This window comes from Strix uralensis, chromosome 7 (genome assembly GCF_047716275.1).
Source record: "Strix uralensis isolate ZFMK-TIS-50842 chromosome 7, bStrUra1, whole genome shotgun sequence".
NCBI classification, from domain to species: Eukaryota; Metazoa; Chordata; class Aves; order Strigiformes; family Strigidae; genus Strix; species Strix uralensis.
The window spans coordinates 4,807,936-4,832,608 of NC_133978.1; the positions used below are offsets into that span (position 1 = coordinate 4,807,936).

A 24,673-nucleotide genomic window follows, 5' to 3' on the forward strand; every position below is an offset into this window, starting at 1 on the left:
CTGCTTTCTCACTTGCTTTGCCACCCCCTCTCGCATTGCAGTACCCTAAATCAATTGAACTGATGGTGAAAAGCACATTTCTGACACCCCCCCCGCCCCCGACATGGCTTTAGTGCCGTATGCCTGCTACTGTTGGCACAGCAGGAGAAAAAGCTCTATGTATATACATATATACACACACATAAATATATAGCTTAGCCATTGCAAAAATAAATAAAATGTTACTGGTTCAGGCCAAAAAGAGCTCCTGAGCTTGCACTGACAACTGCTACCACAGGCAGGTAAGAAATCAAGAGCGATGAAACCGGGGCAGGGCTGAAGCCACAGAGCAAACTGCAGCTTGGGCAGCGATGCCCAACGTTGGGGTGCGTTTTGGCAGCCACCCCTTTCCCCTGTGCGCGGCAGGGAGGAGCGATGCTGAACACCAGCTACCGTTGCTGCTCGTGGGCGAGGTTTGAGCAAGGGTTTAGGCAGCCCCTAATGCAAGACTCGGGGGTGCTTCAGTCGCCCCAGCTTGCAGACGCCCCACTCCATCCCTGAGGCAGAAGCACGGTGCTGGGTGAGGGGTGTCCTCCGCGCTCGGGGTTGCTCGGTGGGCGCACTGTCTTGCCCCATTGCTGGTGGCCGCGGCTGCTCGGCCACAGTGGCAACGAGAAGGGGCAGGAATGGGTCTCCAGCTCAGGCTGCGTCCCTCGTGCTTGTCCTGCAGCTCAGGGGCACGTGGCAGCAGAGAGGTGCTGGCGGAGGTGCTTGATGAAGTCCGCTTGGGACTGTGGCAGGATGCGGTTAATGACAGACGCGGGGATCCAGCCCTTTGGGAGAGAAAACACCCCGAATTTGGTCCTGCTGGGTCAAAGAGAGTTGGGGCGCCCATCCCAGGGAGGTGGGTGCATTTGCACACTGAGATGCGTACCCCTTGCTGTCCCACCCCAAGTAACATGGTGGCACTTGCCTTCAGGTCCATGCTGAGGAGCCAGGTCAAGCGGGTGCGGCCGGGGTCCCCTGCCAGTGGCTGCAGGACGATGCAGCTCAGCCGGGACTCAGCCCTGTGGTGGGCAAGGGAGCAGATAGTGAGGGTCCACCCCAGGGAGGAAAAAAAATGGGTGTAAGGATATTTTGTGTTCAGTTTTGGGCCCCTCACTACAAAAAGGACATTGAATTACTTGAGCGTGTCCAAAGAAGGGCAATGAAGCTGGTGCAGGGTCTGGAGGGCAGGTCTTATGAGGAGTGGCTGAGGGAACTGGGGGGGTTTAGTCTGGAGAAGAGGAGGCTGAGGGGAGACCTCATCGCCCTCTACAACTCCCTGAAAGGAGGGTGCAGAGAGGGGGGATGAGTCTCTTTAACCAAGTAATAAGCGATAGAACAAGAGGGAATGGCCTCAAGCTGCCCCAGGAAGGGTTAGACTGGCTCTTAGGAAGTATTTCTTTCCAGAAGGGGTTGTTGGGCGTTGGAATGGGCTGCCCAGGGTAGGGGTGGAGTCCCCATCCCTGGAGAGGTTTAAGAGTCGGGTTGACCCAGTGCTGAGGGATCTGCTGGAGTTGGGAACGGTCAGTGTGAGGTTAATGGTTGGACTGGAGGATCTTCAAGGTCTTTTCCAACCTAGATGATTCTGTGATTCTGTGAGATCCCAGGGCAAACGCAACAGGGAGGTAGCTCTCAGCGTGCCTCCCTTGCCGTGCCCGGTGCAGCAGTGGTCTCCCCCCTGCAGGGACACGGTACCTTGTGATAGTCATTTTCAGGAGGGGCTTTACCTGATGCACCCTTCCTGCAAGGGCAGTGGTTCGACGTGGGTGGCGGTGCCCACCAGGTAGATGGCTGTCTCCCTCCTCCCACAGTGCCGCACGCTGACAAAGTCCCGCTGGCCCACCAGGTTCCCCGGGCTGGGAGCGGTGACTTCATGTGTCACCAGTGTGTCCGTCCCGACGCGCTGCAGCACCTACCAGAGCAAGAAACACCCCAGGGATTAGGCTTCTTGTGGCTGTCCCTCGGGGGACATCCCCACCACCCCCTTACTCCTGCCCAGGGGACGTTAAGCCACCTAGGGGACAGTAGTGTGGGGTCGCAGCATGAGCAGAAGCAGCAGCAAGGCGGAGGCTTGGGGCTGGCACTTGGTTATAATTAAATCCCAATCCCCTGCAGGGTAGTAAGGAGGAAAACAGGTGATTTTTGCAGCCTTTTTTATCTGGGATGGGACTCTCTCTATGGTCTTTCTTTTTCTGAAGGGACAGAGAAGTGGTAGCAATAACTAAGTAGGGGCTGGGTAGCATCTGAGCCAGCCCAGGTGAGCTAGGGAAGGCTTTCTGAGGCTGGCAGCTTGCTTAGGGATCTGCTGTGATTTAGGAACTGAGAAATAAGGCAAATAATACAGACCAGAAGCCCAAGACAATACACAAGCTTTCTGGGGGTGCCCCTGCAGAGTGATAGATTTGGTTTGGCCTCTTTTTTTTGAGCTGTCTGATTCCCTTGAACAGATTCTCCCCTGACATTAAAGTCTGAGCAACATCAGGGTCCCCCAGCACAGAAAAACCTCTGTGAACAGGCACCGTGCGGAAAAGAAAGCTTGGAAATGACATGTTCCTCAATGTCACGCCAATAAAGCACATCTTCTCTCCCTGGGGTGATATCCTGCTCTTGCAGGAGTGTGGAATTAGCTTTAATCCTTCACCGATCTTAAAAACCTCAATAAATATGATTTTTTTTTGGATGCTAGCAACCCTGGCGATGCAAAACCTCAGACCATTGGCTCGCGACGGCATCACTCACCGCGCCTGCGGTGCATCCCTCCCCACCTTACCTTCACCCGGCTGAGGGTCGGGTTCCACTGGGGCATTTGCTCAATCCTCTCAAACAGCTCCCGGTGCAGCTGGGCCACCGGCACGGCCAGGACCACCTCTGCCCGAAACACCTTGCCCAGCCCGGGGAGGGCGGCGCTGGACACGGCAGCCCCGGCGTCCTGAGAGGGCAGAGAGCCTGCATCAACCCCAAATGCCCCAAGAGGCATTGGCTACACACTGAAACGCCTGGCTAATAAATCATCCCAGTTCTCTTTTTAACCACCGCCTGGTTTACAGGCGAAAGCTGTTATATCTAAATCATGCCGCTATGATTGCTTTTTTTTTTTTTTTTTTAAGCTCCTTTCTAGCTAAATTAAACAATTCAGCAAACAGCTTAATGAACAAACACGGTAAATAACAACAAAGTCGCAATCTGTTGGGCTTTTCTGCAGAAATGCTCATGGCTTTCCCTGTGAACACGATTATCTGAGTTTCCCCTTCCAAGCTTTTTCCTGCTGTCTGTTTACCTTGCAGATTTGCTTGCAAACGTGCTTAACGAAGACTTGCTTGGAAACCCTCTTTGCCGTGCATGCTTTTGCACGGCATGTCTCCTGCACCTGCCGTTACCCTTTGAGCAGGATAAGAGAAGCAAACCTCCCCTCCCCAGACTCATTTCTCCTCCCGAGAGCTTTTCTGGTGTGAGGCAGCGAAGGCAGGAGGTGGCTGGGCTTACCAGCAGCGTTTCGGCCTGCCAGCTGGTGTGCTGCTGCAGGATGCTCAGCGCTCGCTGCAGGGCCGTTTCTCCCTGGCTGATGTAGGAGAGGTCCACACTGGAGAACCGGCTGGGGCTGACATCTCCATCGGGCTCTGGGCACGTGGCTGGAGGAGCAAGGCAGAGCGATGTGAAAAGCCCCCCCTCCCAGCTTTGCCTGCGCATGTGGCTGCGGGCACAGAAGTGCAAATGGAGCCAGAGCAGAGGGGTTTGTTGACCCCAAGTCTGGGCTCTTACACCGCCGTTTCCACCACGCAACTAGTCCCCTCTTGGGCTGGGGCATGGCTTGGTGCAGAAAACTTTGCTCTCAGGAGCATCCCTGGCATTCATTTGCTGTGTCTGTGCTGACTGCTTGGAAAGCTTTTCAAAATTGCTTTCCAAATCAATTCCCAGTAATACTGTGGTACAAATTGCACGTGGCTTGGGTGTGATTAACATTGCATAGGCAGCCTTTGGACCAAGCCACACTTCAAAAACAACAGATGAATTTGCAGGTTTTAAGTCTTCAGGTAAGTGGTGGAACTAGAGACACAGCAGACATGCAGCAAAACACTGTTAAGCGCCTGTAAACTCTGATTAAATCTTTGGCTGCCTGTATAGTGAGCTGATGTGATTTACCTTCCCAGAATCTCAGGGTCTCTCCACTAACCCAGTTTGCCATCAGTACGGGGAATGCTTTTAAGCTACCAGAGAGCTGGAGACCAGTCTAGCAGTGAGAAGGCAATTAACTCTGTCCCCCAAGATACGGGTCAAATCATATGGAGAGGAGTGCATTTTAATATGCAACCCTCCATCATGTGTTGCAAGGGGGTTGTGAGCAGGGCTAGGAAACATGGTACCCAAGCGCCCTGGCTGAGCTTACCTGTCTCCTTTCCCATCAGCCTCTGAATATAATGAGAAATTTTGGAAGGTGAGCCACGGGATCCTCTTACCACCAGTCCCCTGACGTCCTTCTGTATTGCTGCAACGGCTGTTATCTTCAAGCCTGGGGGAGAAACACGTGGGCTTTGATGTGCACAGAGTGCATGAGGAAGATGCTGTGGTGCCCCGCGTCTCTGCTGGAAGTTCATTTGCAGCTAAGACCAAGACTACACTCTGCATGATACAACGCGGGAGGAAAATAGATGCATAGATGTGACATTTCCAAGGGAGCACCTCCCAAGGGGATGCCCATCAAATGCAGACTTAGCACCTCCTTTAGGACCCTCTTTTCTGCCTGTTTTTCCCGAGGTCGGGGGAGAGGTGAGCGGTGCTTACCGGGCAGGCGGCGGAGGTGGTCGTGGGCGATGCCGCAGCACAGCTTGACGGTGGCCTGCAGCATGGCGCGGGAGCGGGGCTGCCTCCGGGAGCACACTGCATCCCCGCGCGCTTTTATAGCCGGCCCGAAGGACGGCACCTGATGATAGGACCACGCTGCCAGATAGCAGCTGGGAATAAGGAGTGCTCAAGGACAAGGCAAGCGAGAGGAGGGGCCGGAGGGAAAGGCCACGCTTCCCTCTGAATGAGCACTCCCTGCCTTTCCTCCTGCCCCGGGCAGGCGGCTGTGAATGAACGCGTCCCCACGGCACGGCTGAGGTGGGACACTTTAGCAGTCCCCAGTGCCACTGTGGTGGCAAACCCAAGCTGGCTAAAGGCAACCGGGGGCACTGGCATGGAGGGAAGGATGGAGTGCGAGTTGAGAGCAATGTGGCTTTGCTCTTGGGGAGCTGCTCATCCAAAATGGTGCTTTTTCCTGTGGAAACTTCATAGAAGTTATGGTGGTAACTGCTGCTGTTGTAACTCCTCGGGTAACTCCTTATTTTCCTCTTCCTTACTTCACTCCCACCTAATCATCCCCTGCAGACCTCTCTGTTGCTCACAGTGATGGTGGGACCACTATATCTTTTGGCGTGCAGTTATTCAGTCCTTCCCCTTGTGGTTTTAATGGCCTCTCTTAAAAGGTTAAACCCAAAACCTACTAGGTCACTCCTTAAAATACAGCCACACTGTATTCCTCTGGCAGTATCTGCTTTTTCAAGTGCTTTGAAAATCCTGTTTGATTTTTACCATGGAAAGGCTTTTCCACACATATGTAGCCAAGGGGTCGGATGTTTCTGTTTCACACAGCATCACTATGGCTCACTTTACCTTCAGCCTCTGAGGCTGCAACAGCCAAAATGGTTGGCTAAGGAGACCAGGAAGGATTTTTGGCTTTAAAAGGGAGAGATGTCAAGGCTTGCAATCTGGTGTGGTTGTGGCCAGTGGGTTTCTTGCTAGGATGGGAACAGTCCTTCTGTGGCTGCTGTGCAAGCCCTGCAGGCCACTGTTCCCTGGCAGCTCTGGGGCTGTCACAGCGGGGACAAGGACAGTCTGGTGAATCTATACAGTATTGCATGTTGCTTTAATACATGTATCATTAGGAGTGGAGTAGCAAAAGAGATACCTGTGGATGGCTTCTGGGCATGGCAGAATAATTGCGAGTGAGGGTAATTGAGTAAGTAGGAAAAGCAGTCATAAGAAACAACTGTTTTGACCCAAAGCTGACGGAATTAAATACGGTTTATGACTCTGGGTGCTGGGTCCCTTTGGGTGAGTGCTCACTCCCAAGAGCAGCTGCTCACCGATGGAGTGACCCTTGCAGCCTGCCCAGCAACCTGGCAGCTGAAAAAGGCAGCAGCCCTTGCCCCTGCAGAGGGATGAGCCAGAGTAGGGGCTTGTCCCCATGTCACCCCTCATAACCTTGTCCCACACGGGAGCTGCGGGCTCTGGCTGTCTCTCCAAACATGTTTTGTGCTGCTAATATCTTTTTTCCTATAGCAAGCATCACATCAGTTCAATAATCTCACTATTGGCAGGGGTGGAGTGGGTGGTGCAGTTTCCTAGGAAAAAACTTCAGCTCGTTTCCCCATGGGTTTTAGCCCTGCTGTGCTGGAGGGTTTTATCCCAGCCCTGGGGACTTGTTGGCTCAGCTCAGTCAGTTCCGAGGCTCCTCACCTGGCTCGTCAGCCCCAGCCCTGAGCTTTTCACTCTGGTTTTTCCTCCAGGGATAACCTCATAGCACATCCACTGTGGCTTCCACAGCTGTGTCCCATTACAGCTTCACAGCTTTCTCCCTCCATTCTTGATTGCTGGGCAGGTTATAACAGCAACCCCCTGCCAGCTGCTGCTCCTTAGGTGTTCTGCTGCTTATCTGCAGTCTGCTCCAGGGTGGCTTCATATGTGGTGGCACCAAGATAAGTGTCTGTGTGTGTCCCACATTTGTAGGAAAGCCTTGCAGGTATGCCTGTGTGATGTGCATGGCCCAAAGCAGCTGCAAGCTTTGCAGCAGGGGCTTGGGGGGTGCGCTGTAGCCCAACTGCAGCTCTGTGGGAGATGTGCTATTGCTAGAGCTCTCTGTTCAGTGCTGGGATTTATGCTGCTGCTTTGGTGAGTTGTGAACCACTTTTCTGGATTTTTCATGAGGTCTGGGCAGTCACTGGGGCCCAGCAGTTAGGAAATACATTTTTTTGCAAGCTGCCTAGGAAGGGGAGAGCAGTGGCTGATAAAAGAGCTGCCCCAGTGCTTTAAACCTGCACCTCCACTAGCTCCCAGGGAGAGCTGGTCCCTGCCGATGGTCTATCCTCTCACACACATTCCCCTCACTTTTGCACACGCTTTCTCATGTTAGTTTTGTCTCTGCAGAAAGCTGTAATAGACAGGCAGATAATGTTTTATCGCCTCATTTGGTGAGTGGTGCCCATACTCTCTCCTGAGGGCTGTACGAGATGTCCTGGGAATAGGGTGACTTACAGGGGAAAAGAAAAATATCAAAAACTGCCTGTGATGGCAAACCTGGAGGCTGGGAGAGGATGGCATTGCCGCATGAGAGCCCAGCTCAGAGTGGTGAGGGGCTGCCATGGGTCAGCCCTAGTGCATTGCCTGCTGATGCAAGGGTCCCATGACCTTGGGTGCTGCTTGTGGGACACCCCAGGGTGCAGGGTGCTGTGCACCCAGCCCCTGCATGGCCACAGTGGAGCGGTTTTGGCCTGACATCTCCACCGGCTTTGGCTACAGCCACTGGAGGTCACTGCTGATCTGCAGCTCCACATGCAAAGCCACTTTTGGAGAGGCGGGTAGGAGCCCTGTTCCCAGGTGCTCTCTCTAACCCCCTGCAAAATCCCTGGGAGCTGGGTGGTTGCTGGCACGAAGGACCACCACTAGAAATAAGATCTGGCACCCCCAACCCTCCCCAGTTATGCCCATCTCCTGCTCCTGGATGCAAGGACCCTTTGGGAACCCATCACTTCTAGCTGCAGAGCTCAGTGTAGGACCTCCTGGGAGGGATGCTGGCTCAGGGAACATCCTGCAGCTCCCGAGAGAACAACACTGCCAAATGTGAAATGCAAAGCCTCTAACCCGTGCTTTGGGACGCAACAGTAGAATTTCAGCAGCTAATTCTTCCCTTGTTGTTCTTGTCAAATAGTCTGTAATGAAGTTAGCCAGTAGGAATAATGGAGCTTTGAAGGAGGATGCTCGTTTCTCCTCTTTGTGGCCAAGACCCTTTCTGTCCCCTTTGACAGGGGTGACTCGGTGCCCACATGGTGCTGCATTCCAGCTCCGTGGGTGCAATGCTGCCAGCTCTGGGGCTTTGGGGCTGAAATGTCCCTTCTAGGAGGGTTTGAAGCCATTGCCAAAGAAATGGGTGATTTTACAGAAATGCCCATGTCCCTTCGCTATCTTTTGCTGTTTGAGCATCTAACCAGAACTGGAAAAAAAAGTCTCCAGAAGGAACCTGGGAAACTTTGGGGTTCACTGGTTCAGCAGGAGAACAAAACTTCCAGCAGCAATGCAAAGTGGTAAAATCCCCATTGAAATGTCCTCACCATTTCCAAGGGGGCTAGAAACACATTTCCAGCTCCAATCTCAGCTATAGCACCTGGCCCCTCTGGCAGGACAAGCACCGTCCTTCAGGACTAGAAGTTCAACCAATTTAGGGTAATGCTGTTGCTCAACATTTAAGTAAAACCTGGACTAGAATCTTTTGGGATATTCACACCCCCTGAACACTGATATCTCCTTGTCTGCAGGTAGTGAGCAAACCTCACTTACTGTTTAGGGCAAAACTGATCTTCTATCTGCTGTAACAGCTCACCCATCAGCAATAATACCCTCTCCCCATCCCAAAGGGTAAGGGCTGGTGTTTTCTGATTTAGACTGTGCAATGCAAACCTCAGCTGAATGACAAATCTGCCTCTCTAAATCTCCTTTGGAGGAGAAGGGGGAAAGAGAGCAATGGAAAATGTCCTAAATGGCAGGCGGGTGCCTCCTGGCTTTGGCTGAGGACCAAATGCTGAGGCTGCGAGGTTTTGGGTCCAAATAGTGCTCCCCAAACACCTGGTAGAGCAGCATAGTTTTGGATGGGGATTAAGGCTTGTGCAGGTCAATAGGTGGTCACAGGGGTGATACATGTCAGCAGAGCTTATAGCAGCTCATCAGCATGTAAAACATAGTTTGAGTCAACCCAAATCCTGACTGTGAGACCAGAGGAGTGGGAAATAACGGGATGCTCCTGGTGAAAGGGTGAAGATGGGGAGCAAGTGGGACTCAGAGCTGCTATCAGCAGCTCGACAGAAAGCTGAGCAACACAACAAGGGTGATACGGGTTCCCTCCTCCCACGGTCATGCAGGGATCCTCCTGTTCAGACCCGAGGGCAAGTCCCAGGGCAATTACTCTCTGTGTCCTTGAGGCCCGCTCTGAGTGAGAATGCTCTGTAATCAGCAAAGCCTTGGCGCAGGGGAAGCCCTGATTTTAAGCAAAGTCTTGGATGGTCTCCAATACCTTTGCAGAAGTTGCCAGGAGAGGATAAGGCAGCGTCTTTGGCCCTATGGGAAGCCTCTTGCAGGGTTGCCATCATCCTTAGCGGTACTCTGGGGGTTTCTAGGAGCAGAGGCAGCCTTCGCATCCCCATCTTGCAGCCTGATGGGCCATTTAGTTATGTGTCTCTGGGCCACCCTAAATATGGACCTAAAAAGCACCTCCCTGGAGTGCTTTGGCCATGCTGTTCTTGCTGGAAGTGCCTGTGCTATGGGAGCTGCTCTCTGCCTCTCTCCTTCCCAGCTGTGTGTTCAGAAAAGTTAAGAGTCAAACAGAGAAAATATAAAAATACTTGGCATTTATTTCTGTACATAATCAAAGCGCTCATACTTAGTGTCTCCATATGGAAAACTAGACAAGTGTCCCTCCTTACCTCCCCCGAAACAGGAGACTCAATGCTACATTGTCAGGCTCATAATTTTAAAAAAATGTTCAATGTCCCTCTTTTTTAGTGAAAAGCATGTTTTATAATTAAAAAAAGGGCTAAAAATATTTCAAAGGCACATTCTTACGAGAAAGGAATTAAGAAATACTGCTTTTTCCTTACGAACCTCCCTCCAGCGCTGCAGAGGTGTTTGGTGGTTGTGGCTGATAACAATCCAACTTGAGAGGAGAATGCAAAACAGAGGAACAATATTTACTTGAAGCTAATTGTAATTTTCACAAATGGTCACCCAAAGAGCCCAAATATCAGCAGAAAAGGGAAGCTGCTGTATCTCTTTGTTGCTGGAACGCTGCCTTCCTGCATGTAGGGTTAAGGCAATCTTATCTCCATCTGCTGCCTCGATTAAAAGAGAAGGGGAACTGCTGTTCAGGCGATAAGAGAGGCCAGAGGCTTCTCCATTAATATGTAAACTTTGGATCAAAAACGAAGACGAGAGGCTCTAGGCAGAAGTCACCTCTTAATAGATGGGTTTTGAATCTGCATGCACCAACAAAAGGCACATCTAGCGTGTGCTGGCTTCTATAAAGAGGAGGGAGGGGATGGGATGGAGGTGTGACCCTACTACTTAACTCTTCCAGTTTAGGTTGAATGGTGTTCACCCTGAAGGATGTCTACCTGAAGTAACAGCTTTATAATGTTTGTCCAAGCTCTCTGTGATAGATTATCAAATCCAGAAAGGACCACAGTCAGTCAAACATGATCTCTTGACCACCATGGCAACCAGCATCTGTATTTGCCCTACAGGATGGACTGAACCACCAATAACTCATTAAAAAAATAATACCTGAAGGACTGAGAACTTTCCAAACACTTTAGCAGCTTGTGCCCATGGTTTGAAATCATCTGGTTCTTCAGCTAGGCATTGCTGACTTCAGATTCAGCTTTGTGTACGACCCCTGTTAGAGTAGTAATTTCTCTATTTCCAGTGTCTTTGCCCCATACTGGGAGTCCTGGTAATCTCAAACCACCTTTTTAATCCACTCTTTGCAAACACTAAAATACCTGTGCTCTTGTGGTTTTTAATTGTGAGCTGTTTTTTATGACCTTGGATGATTCTTGCAGCCCTGCCTGTTTTAGAGGGAAAAACATGTGGAAAAATTCAAGTGTAGACATGAGAGCAGGAAGCAGTCACTGAGGATCAGCATCATGAGGGGATATGCAGAGCTGTATTGAGATGCTTTAATGTCTTGGAGACACAAATGTCTCTTCCTTTTTTCCTTCAGCCAGTGCCTGCTTGAGTCCCCCCATCTCCTTCCAGCCTCCCCCAGCAGCTGGTGGGTCTCCAGCGTTTTTTCCCACATTTTTAAGCTCCATCTTCAAGATAGTTCTCCCTGTTTCAAGATGAGGATTGAGACTGCTGGCACATGCTCTTTAGAAGGGTCTCTTGCAATTTGCTACACTCTCCCCTGATCTGTTTTAACTTTGCCTTCATTTCCCCAGTTTTTGGGAAAGCTCTGTGGGCCACGTTCCTCTGCCTTGCTCTTTTTTTTTTTTTTTTTTTCAACCTCCACTGCAATACAAGCTGTTTCCCCCCCCCCCTGGCCCGCCCTCTCCCTTGCTGCCTGATATGGCACCAGCCACATCCGTGGCAACAGAATGCAAATTCCCCCCAGTAGTAAGAGGATGGTACCAAGCTGTGAGGGAGCTGAGTTGCCTTTGTATGCAAATAAATGCAAACACCATCAGTTGTTCCAGAAAGAACATACAATAATTGGCAACAGGTTATGAAGCATTTCATCTTGCTTCTCTGCCTTTCTCCCTGAGGATTATCCTGGGGTGAATGTCTCTGTGGTTGCATTAAAAAAAATAATTTAAAACCCCAACACCTCTTCCAGAAATAATGTTTGCCATGTTCCTGGACTATCTGGCAGCTGCAAAACTGTGCGTCAAAGGAGGGTCGTTGACTCCCTCCGTGGGGAACATCCTCCCTGCTGGCTGCAGATGTGCTCCCTCCTGACTGCTTCAATAGATGGGGGGAAAACATGACATTTTGGGGTATAGGCTTACAGAAGAGTTGCTTGGGCTCTGAGAAACTTGTTAATTTGCAAAATAATGCTGTTTTTCACAAGGACCAGGCTGGCTTTCAGCAGGCCCTTCCTCATGAAGCAGGAGTTCAGGTGGGGGGAAATCTCAGTCATTGGGCTGGGGAGGGCAGGTTTGGCTCCTTGACCCCAAGCAAGGGGTACATCTGGCTGTCTTGCAGCAGTTGCTGTTGTGGTCTCTACTGATGTCCTTATTGCAGCACTTTTCTTATTAAAAGATGGTTGTGGAGGAGTTGGAGCCCTTGACAGTTCACATCGCATTCACAGAGAACTGGGGTGCGTGGCAGGCAGTTATCCAGTCCCAAAGGGCTCTAACTCCCCTATTCTTCTTCTGCTGTCAGCAGGAGGTTGCAGACCTTGGAGTTGGCTCGGTGCAAGGCAAACTCCCGCCCGGGCAAGATGCCCTGCCTCCCTTTTCGAGTGGTGCTACTCTGGCTCCCAGCAGACTTGGAAACTGTGAAGATTTCTCTGTGGGTAAAGATGACAGCAAGATGGTCAGGACGCTGTGGTGCTGGTGGACCTTATCCTCCTCCCAGACCAGCATATTCACCATCTCCTGATGGTCTAGGCATGGTGCTTCCATCCATGTCGCCATGAACTTGCAGTGTCCTTCCCCCATCCCTGCTGGTTTCAACCCACCCTGTTCAATAGATGTGCAACCATTTTAATTCCCTCCTCTCCCCAAGAAGTCCTCCTTTATCTCAAGCACGTCAATGATGTTTCTATAGTATCTGACTATATTCAAAGACTACCTGTATGGAACCTGCTCCTCTCTTAGCTGCAGGCACATGAGCACTGGGCTGCCGGAAAACCTCAGCATGGTGTCAAAGTGGATTGAGGTCTCCACCTCCATCTGGTTTCTCAGGGTGGCTTGGAGGAAAGGGGCATCTAGTTCTGCCTGGAAATCAACGGCAAGGCTTCCCCTGCAAGAGAGAAGCACATGGATCTGGACACCGAGCAATGGCCCCGTGCTGGGCATGCACTGGCACCAAAGAAACCCCATAGCATCTTAATTTTAGGTCTGGCCATGGAAAAGGAGTGTGTAAACCAGTGTCCGCCAGACCCCTACCCAACCTGTCCGCCAGGAAGGGCTGGACCCAGCAGAAGAAGAGCAGGTGGCTGTGGAAAGCCAGCCTAAGATGGAGCATCCCTTGTGCTGGGTGCTGAGCCCCCCAGGTACCCCCCGATCCCCAGAGCCAAGCAGTTTCCCACCCGCTGACCTTGTGTTGATGCTGGTTTTCAGTTCCTGCTCCCAAATGCTTACGTCCATGTTGGCTGAAATGTCAAGCCCCAGCCCACCCTGGAGTTTCATGGTCACTTGGAGGCCAGACTGCAGAGGAATGACCTGGAAGATGCAGAAGGCAGATCTTGCTGTGACTGGGCACTGCTCTTGGCTGAGCAGCTGGTACCAGTAGTGACTTGTGGCCTATCCCAACCCTGCAGCTGGGCTGGCATGGCAGGAACTCCAGCCACGTATGTTCCATGGCAGATCCAGCCATACTCCTGTTTTACCAACCCCAAGAGACATCTGGCAGTGCCACCTTGCTCTTAGATCTGTATCTGCAGTGAGTAATGTACCTAAAAAATCCACTGGCTCATGCTGCGGAATTCACTAGGATGTGGCATAGAAGCAGGTCACTCCCCCAACCATTACCTGGTGATGGTCCATCAGCAGGAGGTTCCCTTTGACCACGCTTGTGGGTTCTCCACTGCTTAAGAGGACCTTGGCCATTAAGTCTGTATATCCCTGGAAGAAGACGATTGGCCGCAGCTGAACATCGAAGAAGATGGCAGACATCCCAGCCATGAGCTCTGGCTCCTCTTCCCCTTCCAAGACATTTTCTCCCAACATCGACTCCATCCCTTGTGCTTCAATAGTGACCTAAAACACAGCAGGGGAGGTGTATAAGCCACATGGAGCAAAGCTGGAGAGTCTGTTTTGTGCCCTGCAACACTATTTGAGTCTCTGTACTTGTCCAACCCTTGCGTAGGCACAGTGCAGGACAGTGACAGAATGGGCTGGGTGCAGCATCCAAGCTATCCCTAAGCTCTGTTGCAGCAGCAGTGTTGTCTCCCCTGGTTTTTGGGGGAGCAGGGGGGTCTCCTCAGAACAGGTCTGTCTGGCCTCACATCGGTGATGGCTGATGTGTGTTTATGTATTTCTGACATGGGGCACCCCGAGTGGAAAGGTGAGGTCAAGCCCCACAAGGAGGTTAAGAGGGGACACAGACTTGGCAGTGTCGCTGCTGGGTTAGTGCTGCCACTCCCCTCCATGTTCCTGCTCCCCAGCTGCTCTCCCACCAGCACACCTGAGCTGCGCGAAGACGCCGGCCGTGGCTGAGCAGCGAGAAGTCAGAGACACTCTTCCTCAGGAAGCCACCCTCCAAAAACAGCAGGTCCAGCCCGAAGGTAGAAAGGAGGTCCTGGGTGACTGAAAAGCAGAGAGACACCCATAAGCATCACCAGGCAGTGCCTGGCCCACCTCTTTTTGTGAGTGAGTCACTGAACAGTGGTGAACCATAAATGCTGTGAGAGCAGCGTCAGGGGATGAAGGCTGGCAAGAAAATAAAGAGCCCGTAGGTAGGATGTGCAAGGCTGGGATCCTGGCAAGTGCGTCCCCTGCGCCCAGTGCCACCAAGTCAGTGCTCAGCAGGACAGGGCAGTTTCTTAATAGAGCTTGTCTAGATTGATTGCCCAAACCGGGAGGTCACTAGGCATGTCTAAAAGCAGGATCCTGAGAGCTCCTTGGTAATTTGTAAGCTTCCTCAATAGATTGTATGGCTAGTCCTGTGTCCATCTATGGTCAGGGTGGCTGACCCACACAGATCTCATATGTTAGCCATTAAATATCTGATAAAGCTAACTTATTCAGAGGGGAAAGCTTCTCTGCACTATCTCCTTCCATTCTTGCAATAATCAAAGGATTTAGCATTACAGTGTTTTTCTTCCAGGTGTTGGCTATTTTCCCTCTACCCTACAAGGCCAGACTGAGATAATTTGAAGAGGGACAGAAATGAGAGCTGAGGGGCAAAGATTTAAGCAGATATTTATCAAGCATTGATTGTTGCAGTCTCTTTGAAGTTTGATGATTTCTGTCTCAGTACGAGGATTCTCCTCTTTGAAGAGCTTATTAAAAATACCCAAGGAACTGAGGAATGGAGGTAAATATCTTGACTTATCAGGAAAAGCACAGAAACTCACACCTACAATCTACCATTGGCTTCATCTCCAGCTGAAGTTCCTCTTTCAAAATAGAAGGATTTGGGAAAAGTATGTGGCACAGCCCAGCCCTCCTGCTGTAGGGGTGTCAGAGAAAGGTATATACCTATATATAAAGTCAGCTGATGGCAACAAGCCAGCCTCAGCTGGTGCCGGGGGACTTGCTCAGAAACCTCACACTGAGATTTTGGGACATTTCTATAAAGTCGAGGCCTCTTCTGAAAGCTTTGCCCACCAGCCCCTCCTTTAGTTGTTTGAGGGGACCAAGGGATCAGTGTCCTCCATGGCATCACCTGTCAGAGGTCCTGAGAAAGAAGAGGAGATGCCGGCTTTCGAGAAGAGGTTGTAATTATTTATCCGTGGGTCTCTCATGATGTCTTTCATTATCTTCCTGGAAGCAAGAGGGAAAGGGTATGTCAGCACTGGGAGGGGAGGAAGGGAAAATGTCAGTGGTCATTACAGAAGGCTGTACAAAGAAGGAAATATAAATTTCCAAAGTATTTCTCTTGGTTGCTGACTGTCCAGAGAAGTGTGAGCAAAAAAGGAAACGAACAGATGTGGGCTGCCCTGGAATTTCCCTCTCCTCTGGTTTGTTAGAATAAACCAGTCAGATATTTCTGTGCAGCTTTTGCTTAGCTCTGAAAAATGTTAGTGTTTTTTTGTGCAGATAAGGAGATTAATGCAGTTACAAATTGTGCACTGCCCTGTGAGCCAGAGCTTTGGCCTCCAAGGACTCTGTTGAAGCCGTGAGCCTGGGTCCTGCTGCCACAGGGCAGGACAAAGAGGGACGCCAGGTTTCAGCCGGCTGGCTGTCATCTGTATTAGCAGCCCTGCTGTTTTCTTCCTCTTGCAGCTGGGAATCTCCAGGCAGCCCTAATGCCAGCTCCAAGAAGCGATGCTAGCACGCTTTAAAGGCACGCTGGGTCAAAAGCCACAGCTGGAGTGTGGAGAAGGAGAAAAAAGTGATGTAGAGCTAGGGGGGAAAATGCAACCTTCCCTTCCAGACCCACCTTGCTGGGTGGTGGTCAGCATGCAGGTTGTTCTGGACCTTCAGCAGCAAAAACATTGCCATCTCTGTCTCCAGCTCGCTGGCAGCCAGCAGGATGTTGATGACATCCATGGGCAAGGGCTCGTTATCTAGGAGGATTTCTGCAGCAGCCAGGCGACAGGTTTTTTCATAGCTCTTCCTCGTCTCGTGGAAAATCCTCCTCATTGCTTGTTTCACCTGGTGTGGGAGGGCAATTAAAACGGTGTTGTTAGGGTGGCTTTGTTTGCACCCTAATGTCTTGGCTTTGAATGGGAAGAGGAGTACCAAGCCTCATCAGCTTCATTTTGTACCTTGTCAGAGATGTGCTGAGTGGGGAATTGCCGCAGGGCAGAGATGGCTGCGGTGGTGACAGTGGCGGGACCCTCCTCGGCGTGGTCCAGGAGTGTGGGGATGGTTTTGGGGAGCACTGCGTTACCCAAGGCCAGCAGGTAAATGACTGTCTTGGACTCCTCCTCAGCATCTCTCAGCCCCGCGAGGATGGTTTCCACCCCACGTTCCACCTCCTGTTTGGGGTTTGCAGGAGGGCAGAAGAGAAGGACAATGAGGAGAGGGGCATGAGACATTTTGGGCACTCCCAGAGGAGGTAGAGGGGGTCTGAAAAAGCCAAGCACGGAGGTCTGCAGAGGACCCACCTGCAGCCCACACAGCTTCTGCCGGCACAGCTTGCCAACAAGAGAGCCCACGGCAACTATCCCCGTTTCCCGGACCTCGGGGGCCAGCTGCTTCCCATCCAGCTTGTCCTGGGTGCCGGGAGAAGGGTATTAGGAAATAGGTAAAAAAAAAAAAAAAAAAGGGGGGAAAAAGAGGAGGAGTGTGTTTTACCTCTTATCTCAAAGCATCTACCTAAAAAGGAAAAATTAGTTCTTACCTGCTTTGAAGGAGGGAATGCATGGTTTAATTGGATAAAATACTGATTTTCACAGTGGTTTTTAATTAAGCTTTTATCTGTAATGCACTGACATAAAGCACTGTCTTCTGAACACTTTTCCGCTGAGAAACATCTACTCCCATCACCAGTGTCCCATTAAAAGCACATAAAACACTCCTATAAGCAGGAAGATCTATTTCTACAGAAACATATTTTCTTTTTTCAGGAAAATATGTTGGCTGTTCCTTCCTGGCTGAAATGGAGTGAGGATTCATCCTGGACTCAGGGAGGGAGAGAAATAACCATACTTACTAAGACCAGGCAGAGAAGATCTCCTGAAGGCCGGGGAGAGAAAGCTGCTGCATAGAGAAACTTCTCCAGCAGGGACTTGGGGTCCTTGCTGAAATCCAGAAAGTCCGAGAGAGCCGCCAAGGATGCCACGGACTGTGCGGCCACTGCCGCCTCCACGACAAAGGGGCTGGAGCAAGAAGAGGGAGATCATCAGTGGCACGACCCACCAATAGAGCTGGAGAAGAAACAAGGTACCCTCTGCAGGTCCTTATCCTCCCTTCTCTTCTCCATGCCTTCCTCTTGCTTCAAAACTCATGGGAGCTTCAGTTCATGGGTTAAGAAAACCTAGAAGGTTGGCTCTTGCTCTGAAGTCACCCACATGTAGGTATTTCACTGCAGAGAGGAGCCCAGCCCCAGCGCCCACGCTGACAAGGGATGGATGCTACGGCCATGGGTGGATGGTCTGTAAATAACAGATCTCCAATGGTATTTGCAGAAAGCCTTGCTAGAGCATTTGCTGCACTCCAAAGCCAGGGGAAAAAAAAAAAAAAAAAAAAAAAAGCCATGCAGTGTTTGTACAGAGCAAGCATTAAGAAAAAACAGAGTACATTTGCACTAGTCAGGACGGCTGCCTGGACCAGGTATGGTTATGGACCAGCGCCAAATGACCCTAATTGCCAGGGCCAGGAATGACCCTATGTGCCAGGGCTCTAGATGCACAGCAAGCCAATTCTGGCAAGCTCCTGGGAGTCTCACATCATCGCCTCGGGTGCTCTCCTCAGCAACTGCAGAACATCTCTCTTCTTGGCACCACGCAGCATCTGGATCAACCTCTGGAACTGCCATGTGGTTGCTGCCTTTGAGGTGTCCATCTTGACTCTCTGGCTGTCAAAACCCTTCAGGTAGGCTCTCAGCTGAAAAGATGAGGTTTGTTAGGTGGAATTTAGCCTCTTTTACCCCTGATCCTGAATCATGGGATAGTGTTTATACTTGGTGAAATACTTAGGAGCAGGAGGGGCCCACGGGTGTCGTGCAATTACCTGCAGGCATTTGCGGCAGCCTCCCACCCCCCACCGCTGAAGCCCAAATGCCTCAATTTGTGCTATGTGCCAGGAAAAGAGCAGGAGAAACTGCGAGCACCACGGGTGCCTGAAAGTCGTGGCAATTCCAGATTTCCTAGGTGAAAAGCCCTGAGGACTTGAGGAGGCAGAAATAATCCCTCCTCTGCCCTTGCTGGCCTGACCTGTGGTGGAAATGTTTCCTGACCTCATACCTGTGATGAGTTTAACTCAACAGGGTGTGCCAGCCACGCACCAGGTTACTTCTCCCATCACAGAAACACAGTGATGTCTGGTGGACAGAGGGGCCCTTCCACCATGAGTAGTAATGTTACACACTATTTAGGAGAGGTAACAGGTCAGGCTGTGGCTCTACAGTGCTCCCGGGGCCACATCCTGCCTCTACAGTGGTAAGTAGCCCCTCCAAACCACCAAGGTTTAACCCCAAATTCTACAGCCTTCTCTTGCCTGCCCGAGTGCCCAACTTGGGGGAGAGCATGTGGCGAGTTTTGGGGGTGGGTAGCATCACTGACCGACGGGCAGAGGGTGCAGACCCTCCTGAAGGGCAGGCTGGGCATGCCTAGGGGCTGGTGCTGTTCCTCCATGCCAGACAGCGCATCCTCGAGGCTTTGGCCAGCCACCTCTGCCGGGCCAGGCGTCTGAGATGACACTAGCTGGAGCTGCTGCCTGTGGAGGGATAAGAAGCCATTGGGAAGTGATTTGTCATTTACACCCTTCATGGCTCAGAGGCTGGTTGGGTTCATGCAGGTTTGGAGGAGGAGATGAGGGAGGAAGCCGTCAAAAGGTGTCTGGTGTTCCCTCCGTGCCATGCCCAGCTGCTGCACCCTGGCCTCCTTATTGCCAGGTGCAGGCTGTGCCAGCCGAGCAGCGAACACTTTAACTCCAGCAGATGCAGATGAATCAGGCAGCGGTATGGCGACATCGCTCACCTCGAACTGATTTTGATGCCAGTGGTGGACCTCAGGGCTGGAGACACCACGTGGCTTTCCTCCGCCAGCACCGACTGGAGGAGGTTGTCTTTCACCATGTACTGGCTTCTGCTGGTGGGCTGCCACTCGACTCCAAAAATCTTGAAAAAGGAAAAGCACAGAGAAATGATGCAACCTTTTCTCTCTTGCCCTCTCCCCAGGAGATTTCTCTCCCTTCTATTAGCAGCAAAAGAACCTTCCAGTCCACAAAGTCACTCACTTAATTTGCAAAATATAGGAAGCGAAAATCCAGAAGAGCCCAACCTCTTCCCTGGTGTGGAAGAAGACAGCACCAGGCAAGGACCCAAGGATGGTCCTTGCTGGTGTGCTGGTGGGGGGAGACAGACTGGTGATACCATGCGATTTTCATTACGAAGTGGTGTCACTCTGGCTCAGCCACAGAAGAAAAGGGGAGCAGGGGATGATCCTGCCTGGCATGGGTGATGCCTGGAGACTCCAAACTGGAAATAAATGCCACCCAAAGCACTGCTCTTCCTTCAGGCCCATTTGACAGCGCTAGCTCTGTAGCTGTCACAGTGCAGCTGCACAGCGTGGGAAGAGGTATCGCCCTCAATGCCAAAACCCGCATCATCCTGACGAGCATCACCAAGGACATTCTCCAAGCAAAAGAGAAAGCTACGCAATGGCAATTTCCACCGAGCTCATGCCAAAAAACGCTCGGCTTCCTCACTGTGCTACATGGTGACCTTGGGGAAGCTCTCTGGATTTTTTCCTTCAGAAAGAAATGACGCACTTGCTGGACTTCACCTCTGCCTCATCTCCCAGCCCCAGTGAGGGGAGCGCCGGTCACAGTGGGAGATGTTATCGGAGCAGCTGGGCTTGCACGTGGCAGGCCTTGGGGAACGGGAAGAGCTGAACCATGTGCAAGTGGTGGTTTTTGACAGTAAATGACGTTAGCAATGATAATATCACTATTTTAATAGAGAGCTTTTGTTCATAGGCTTTGCCTTTAATAGAGCTGGGCAGCATCATTATTTTGCTGTCGCAGCTATGGATGCAGGCAAAGTAGAGAGACCTGCCTCAATCCAGACGGCAGGCTTGTGGGAAAACCTTATTGCCAAAAATATGCTATGCAGGGTTTGTTACTTTCTTGGGTAAGTTTGGCATGATTCTGACCCAGAAAGTTTTATTATATGAACACTCAGAGTTTGATTGCCAGGTGTTGAGACCCCTGCCAAAGCCCGTGGGCTCTCCGTGCAGTAATGTCCATTTTTATATTGAATTCAGTAGAATTTATATATTTTAAAAAACACATTGATTTTAATCATAGCAGGTGTAACTGCATTAAGACCCACAGAGTTTCATCTGTTTGTCAGGGCTGAACATGGGCTACTGCTTTAAATGAAACAAGCAGCCATCTTTGGTCCTGTCCCCTGTCAACCCAATCCCCAATCTAATGAGTCTGAGGTCTAGAAAACATTTCTGTATCTCCTCCTTCCCAAGGAGGATTAGCTGACAGGTCAGAAATGATGATAAGGATGGGGATGGGATGACTCAGGACGTATTTTCTGCTCCTACCCACCTCAAAACCATACGCTTCTCCTGAGGTGTGTTAGTACATCCCACTTTGGGTGTGGGTCTAAGAGTGGGAGCCCCATCCCAGGCTGGTGCAGAAGGCCGGAGCCAGCTGGGAGTGGGACTCTCATCCCACCTGTAAGAAGGTTTTTGGGGACAACCCTGCTGTACTTAATGTAAGCTGAGCCCACCACCGTGAGAGCAATGGACTTGCTTTGTTTACGGAGGTGAATCCGGACTTTGGCTTTGTGCAGCTAAGGAGATCTTTTGTCTTCGTGATGGAATGGTTGGACATAGCGTATGTGACTTGGCAGCTCCCAGACACGTCCTCCTGAAACACAAATGTAAGTGGCCATGGTTAAGGGTGATCGGCTTTGATGGAGCCTGAATAAAATGATCTGTGTAGAGGACAGACACAAAGGACAAACTAAGAAATAGAAAAATAATCAAAAAGATAAAAACTGGGCCATATTTGGGGGTGTTGGATCGCTCCAAGTCCGTCTGGGCAGGAAATTTGCTTTTGCAAATTTAGGTTAACACCAGCAGCAGCACCTTTGTGCCTGTATTTTGGGCTTCGAGGTTATTTCATGTTCACAGGTCACTACAGCATCAATTGAGCTCTGGAGGGAGCGATTTCCCTGCCATTTGCTGGCTGGGCTGGGCAAAGCAAATCCCACTTGGCAGAAATTCTTGTAGATATTTTTACTCCACTATTCCTACTGTTCAGGAAAGATGATGATTTTGTAAGTGTGCCCATTCCTGAAAATCATCTACAGATTATTTTACTTTAAATCTTCTGTCTTCCCAATAGTCATTCTCACTGACAGCCCAGGGGCAGCTGGACCAGCAAAGCCTGTGATATTTATCCTGAATTTTGCCTCCTCTGCTGAAGTACCTGGGGTCTGTGTTTAGGGTCCTGCTCTCTTGCTGCAGCACGATCCCTGGCTTTTGGGCAGAATCTGGCCCTGGCTCTGCACCTACCTCCATGGCAGTGCCAGCATGGGGCTGGAGCTGGAGCAGACTGATGATGCCTCGCTTCAGGTTTGAGATCAGGATGCTTTCTGCTTCATCCCCATAGAAGGCTTTGACCTGGGAGAGCAAGAAGTGGTGTCTGCCTGCAGGGATGGCTCTGGGGGCCCTGCGGGCTCTCTGCTGCCTTCCCTGCTGAAAGGAATCTCCCCTGCAACCTAAGCGGCACCCTGTAAATACCCAAAGATTTTTCACAAGGAGGACTGTATCCCTCAAGAACATGGGTTTTGTGGATGCATGCCCACAAAATGTGCCGTTTTTTTCTTTTTTTTTCCCCGCCCTGTTTTTCCAAAGCCTTAGAGGAGAAAGTCAGAAAGGAGCTTATATCCCATGGTTAGGACTGAAGCCCTTTTAACACGGGATGATGCAGCTCCAGCTGAGCCTGCAGCCCTTTTGGACGATGGAGATCCTGGGGTCATATTGGACCCATGTGAGACCATATATTCCTACATTTGCCACTCTGTCTGGTTCCTTGTGTTCTGACAAGAAATCAGAGGTGGAGCAGGAGTTCATATGGGCTTTGTAGCTAGGAAAATGTGGGCAGGAGTGCTCTGTGGAGGGCATGAGCAAGTCCAGGAGGTGTCCAGCTGACCTTCCCGCTGCTCCAGGAGATGAACACCGGCTGCTGGAGCTCTGCCTGTGCCTCCTGGCTCAGTGCAATCTCTTCAGGGGGACCTCCAGTGCTGTCCTGGCTCCTTTCCTCATCTGGCTCATGTTGGACTTTCAGATCATGGATCTATGACAGCACAAGACAGCAGAAAGCAGTGACCAAGCACTTCAGCTCTAAGGCTGCTGTGCATTTTACCTACAGACGGTGGCCTCCTGGTCACAGAGGTCATTTTTCAGGTGGCTTGGGCTAGAAAGGGAAGGGGGTAAGGGAAGACAGCATCACTGCTCCCAGGAGGAGTACCTGGCTGCAATAGATTTACCACCTCACATACCTGCACCTGGAGCAGCTCTTCCCCACCTCGGTCCCTCCAGAGCCGGTGCAGCTGGACCAAGGCCTCAGCCCGCAGCCAGGCTCCCCGCGGAGACGGCGTGGATGCATCAACCAACTGGACATCCAGGGAATAGCGGTACTGGTACAGGGTCCCAGGCTGGAAAGAAAGTGGCTGCAAATCCCCTATGGAAAGATGCAAATGCTGAAGGTACGTGGTCACAGACCTCAGTCCCTCCGCCTGCCACAGCCAGCATTCCTCTATCCCAGGGAGGACATAGACTTGCAGGGATGCTTGTGACCTGCATCACTTTCCTGCCTGGAACTGTCATTTTTACGCCAAGCACTAGGTATAAAGGACATGTTTGGGGGAGAACATGGGAAGGTTTTCATGGGGAATTATTTGTGCCTGCAGTTTGGGTGTTCTTGGGGTGACAGCTGATTCTTGCTTGCATTTCCAGTCCTGTCGTGGAAATGATGGCCAAAGTGGGGGCCCTCCTTGTGCACTTCAGGACTTTCTGAAACTGCCAGAGAAACACATTTTAAACCCGAAGCAAAGTTTCCTGAGCATGCCCACGGACAGGAGGGATATCTTGAAGTGTCTTTTCAGCATTGTGCATTAATTGGGGCAATGCTAACGTTTTTATTTAGGTCAGAAGAGAGGCCATATTCTTCATATTGTGTGTTTCCCATTAGAACTGCCAATTCTTAATTAAATCACTGACTTTGTGATGGGGCAAAATTAAGTTGACGGGGCAGCTTTAGATCAGAAGTCCTTGCTTTAATCTTATTTATCTAGAATTATTTGGAGTCTGTTCTCTTGTTCCTATACAGATATGATTGTATCTGTATCTTGTTCCTATACAGATATGTGTTTGCCATGGCATAACCAGTCTAATCTGTTTTCTAAAGTCACACAGAATTCTCCTGCAAATCTGATGCACTTGCTGGGCTTCTGAAATGTTTTATAGTTTTGCTACTTTTGTTATAATGATAAAGGAATTGGTGGAAATCGAGCTCACTCCCTGGGGCTTTTCTCCATGAGTCAGACTGAAGAGTTTCTATATTTCTGCCCCATGTGTAGTTTAAAAAGCCTTAGGTCTACAGTTTTTCTCACCCCCCAGGGAGGACTTCCCCGGTCCCCAAAAATTTCCTCGCCTCAGGAGATGCTCAGACTGTCTGCAGTTGTGGCAATAACTCTTCCCTCCCCAGCTGGCGACTAGAGAGATGTTGCCAGCCCCGGGAGGCTCTTTGTGCACCGGGATGAGCATCCTGCCTCTCGGAACATCCGGACCCCATTGTGTCCCTGGACCCGAAGCAGCCCAAAGTCTCTTACCTTTTGCTGTGCTCATGAAGGAAAAGCAAAGCAGGCAAACATATCCCAAAACTTCCTGTGGATTCATGGTGGGCTCTGGGAGCTGGGCAGGAGACGGGAAAGGAAGGGGGGTGGGAAAGGGACTATACAACAAAAGTGGGCAAGATTTGCAGCGTCAGGCGACGGGGTCCGACCTTCTCCCTATCCCCGCCTTACCCAAGGAAAAGCAAATAATTAAACCTTTGCACCAACCCCCAGCAGCCACGGAGGGTTTGGAAATCAGCTGAGGTTTGCCAAAGGCCGGCAGGAGGGGGGGGAAAGCTGCAAAAAAGAACTGCCAGAAGCATTGTGGGGGTGAAGAAATTGTCAATTAGGCTTGATACGGAGGGGGATGCTCAGAAAGCTGCTCTGTCTATTGGTGAAACATCTCTTCCCACCAGAAGGGAAAGGGGGAGAAATGGTTCCTTTTAAAAGAAAGGAGCCAGAAGGGGGAAGGGGGAAAACTGCTTTTCCATCC

General features: G+C 50.9%; 2 protein-coding genes across 2 annotated transcripts; both read right to left on the reverse strand.

Annotated features, from left to right (window-relative positions):
• Positions 1–710: 710 nt before the first annotated feature.
• Positions 711–6,588, reverse strand: LOC141946208 (steroidogenic acute regulatory protein, mitochondrial-like). The gene is made up of 9 exons (XM_074875667.1): positions 6,520–6,588; positions 5,674–5,688; positions 4,804–4,942; positions 4,409–4,531; positions 3,429–3,653; positions 2,795–2,970; positions 1,752–1,936; positions 953–1,046; positions 711–812 (listed from the first exon to the last, which is right to left on the reverse strand). The coding sequence occupies exons 1-9, from the start codon at positions 6,586–6,588 to the stop codon at positions 711–713; spliced, it is 1,128 nt and encodes a 375-aa protein (XP_074731768.1).
• Positions 6,589–9,660: 3,072 nt separating this feature from the next.
• LOC141946242 (microsomal triglyceride transfer protein-like) lies at positions 9,661–24,455 on the reverse strand. Its single transcript, XM_074875702.1, has 19 exons — positions 24,373–24,455; positions 24,178–24,299; positions 22,846–23,027; positions 22,497–22,640; positions 21,857–21,964; positions 21,090–21,206; positions 19,301–19,440; positions 18,884–19,037; positions 18,049–18,206; positions 17,314–17,479; positions 16,766–16,873; positions 16,424–16,636; positions 16,096–16,310; positions 15,379–15,476; positions 14,176–14,297; positions 13,521–13,748; positions 13,087–13,211; positions 12,619–12,789; positions 9,661–12,334 (listed from the first exon to the last, which is right to left on the reverse strand). Exons 2-19 carry the CDS (start codon positions 24,242–24,244, stop codon positions 12,187–12,189), a joined length of 2,664 nt encoding a protein of 887 aa, XP_074731803.1. The 5' UTR covers positions 24,245–24,299; positions 24,373–24,455; the 3' UTR covers positions 9,661–12,186.
• Between the last annotated feature and the right edge of the window lie 218 nt (positions 24,456–24,673).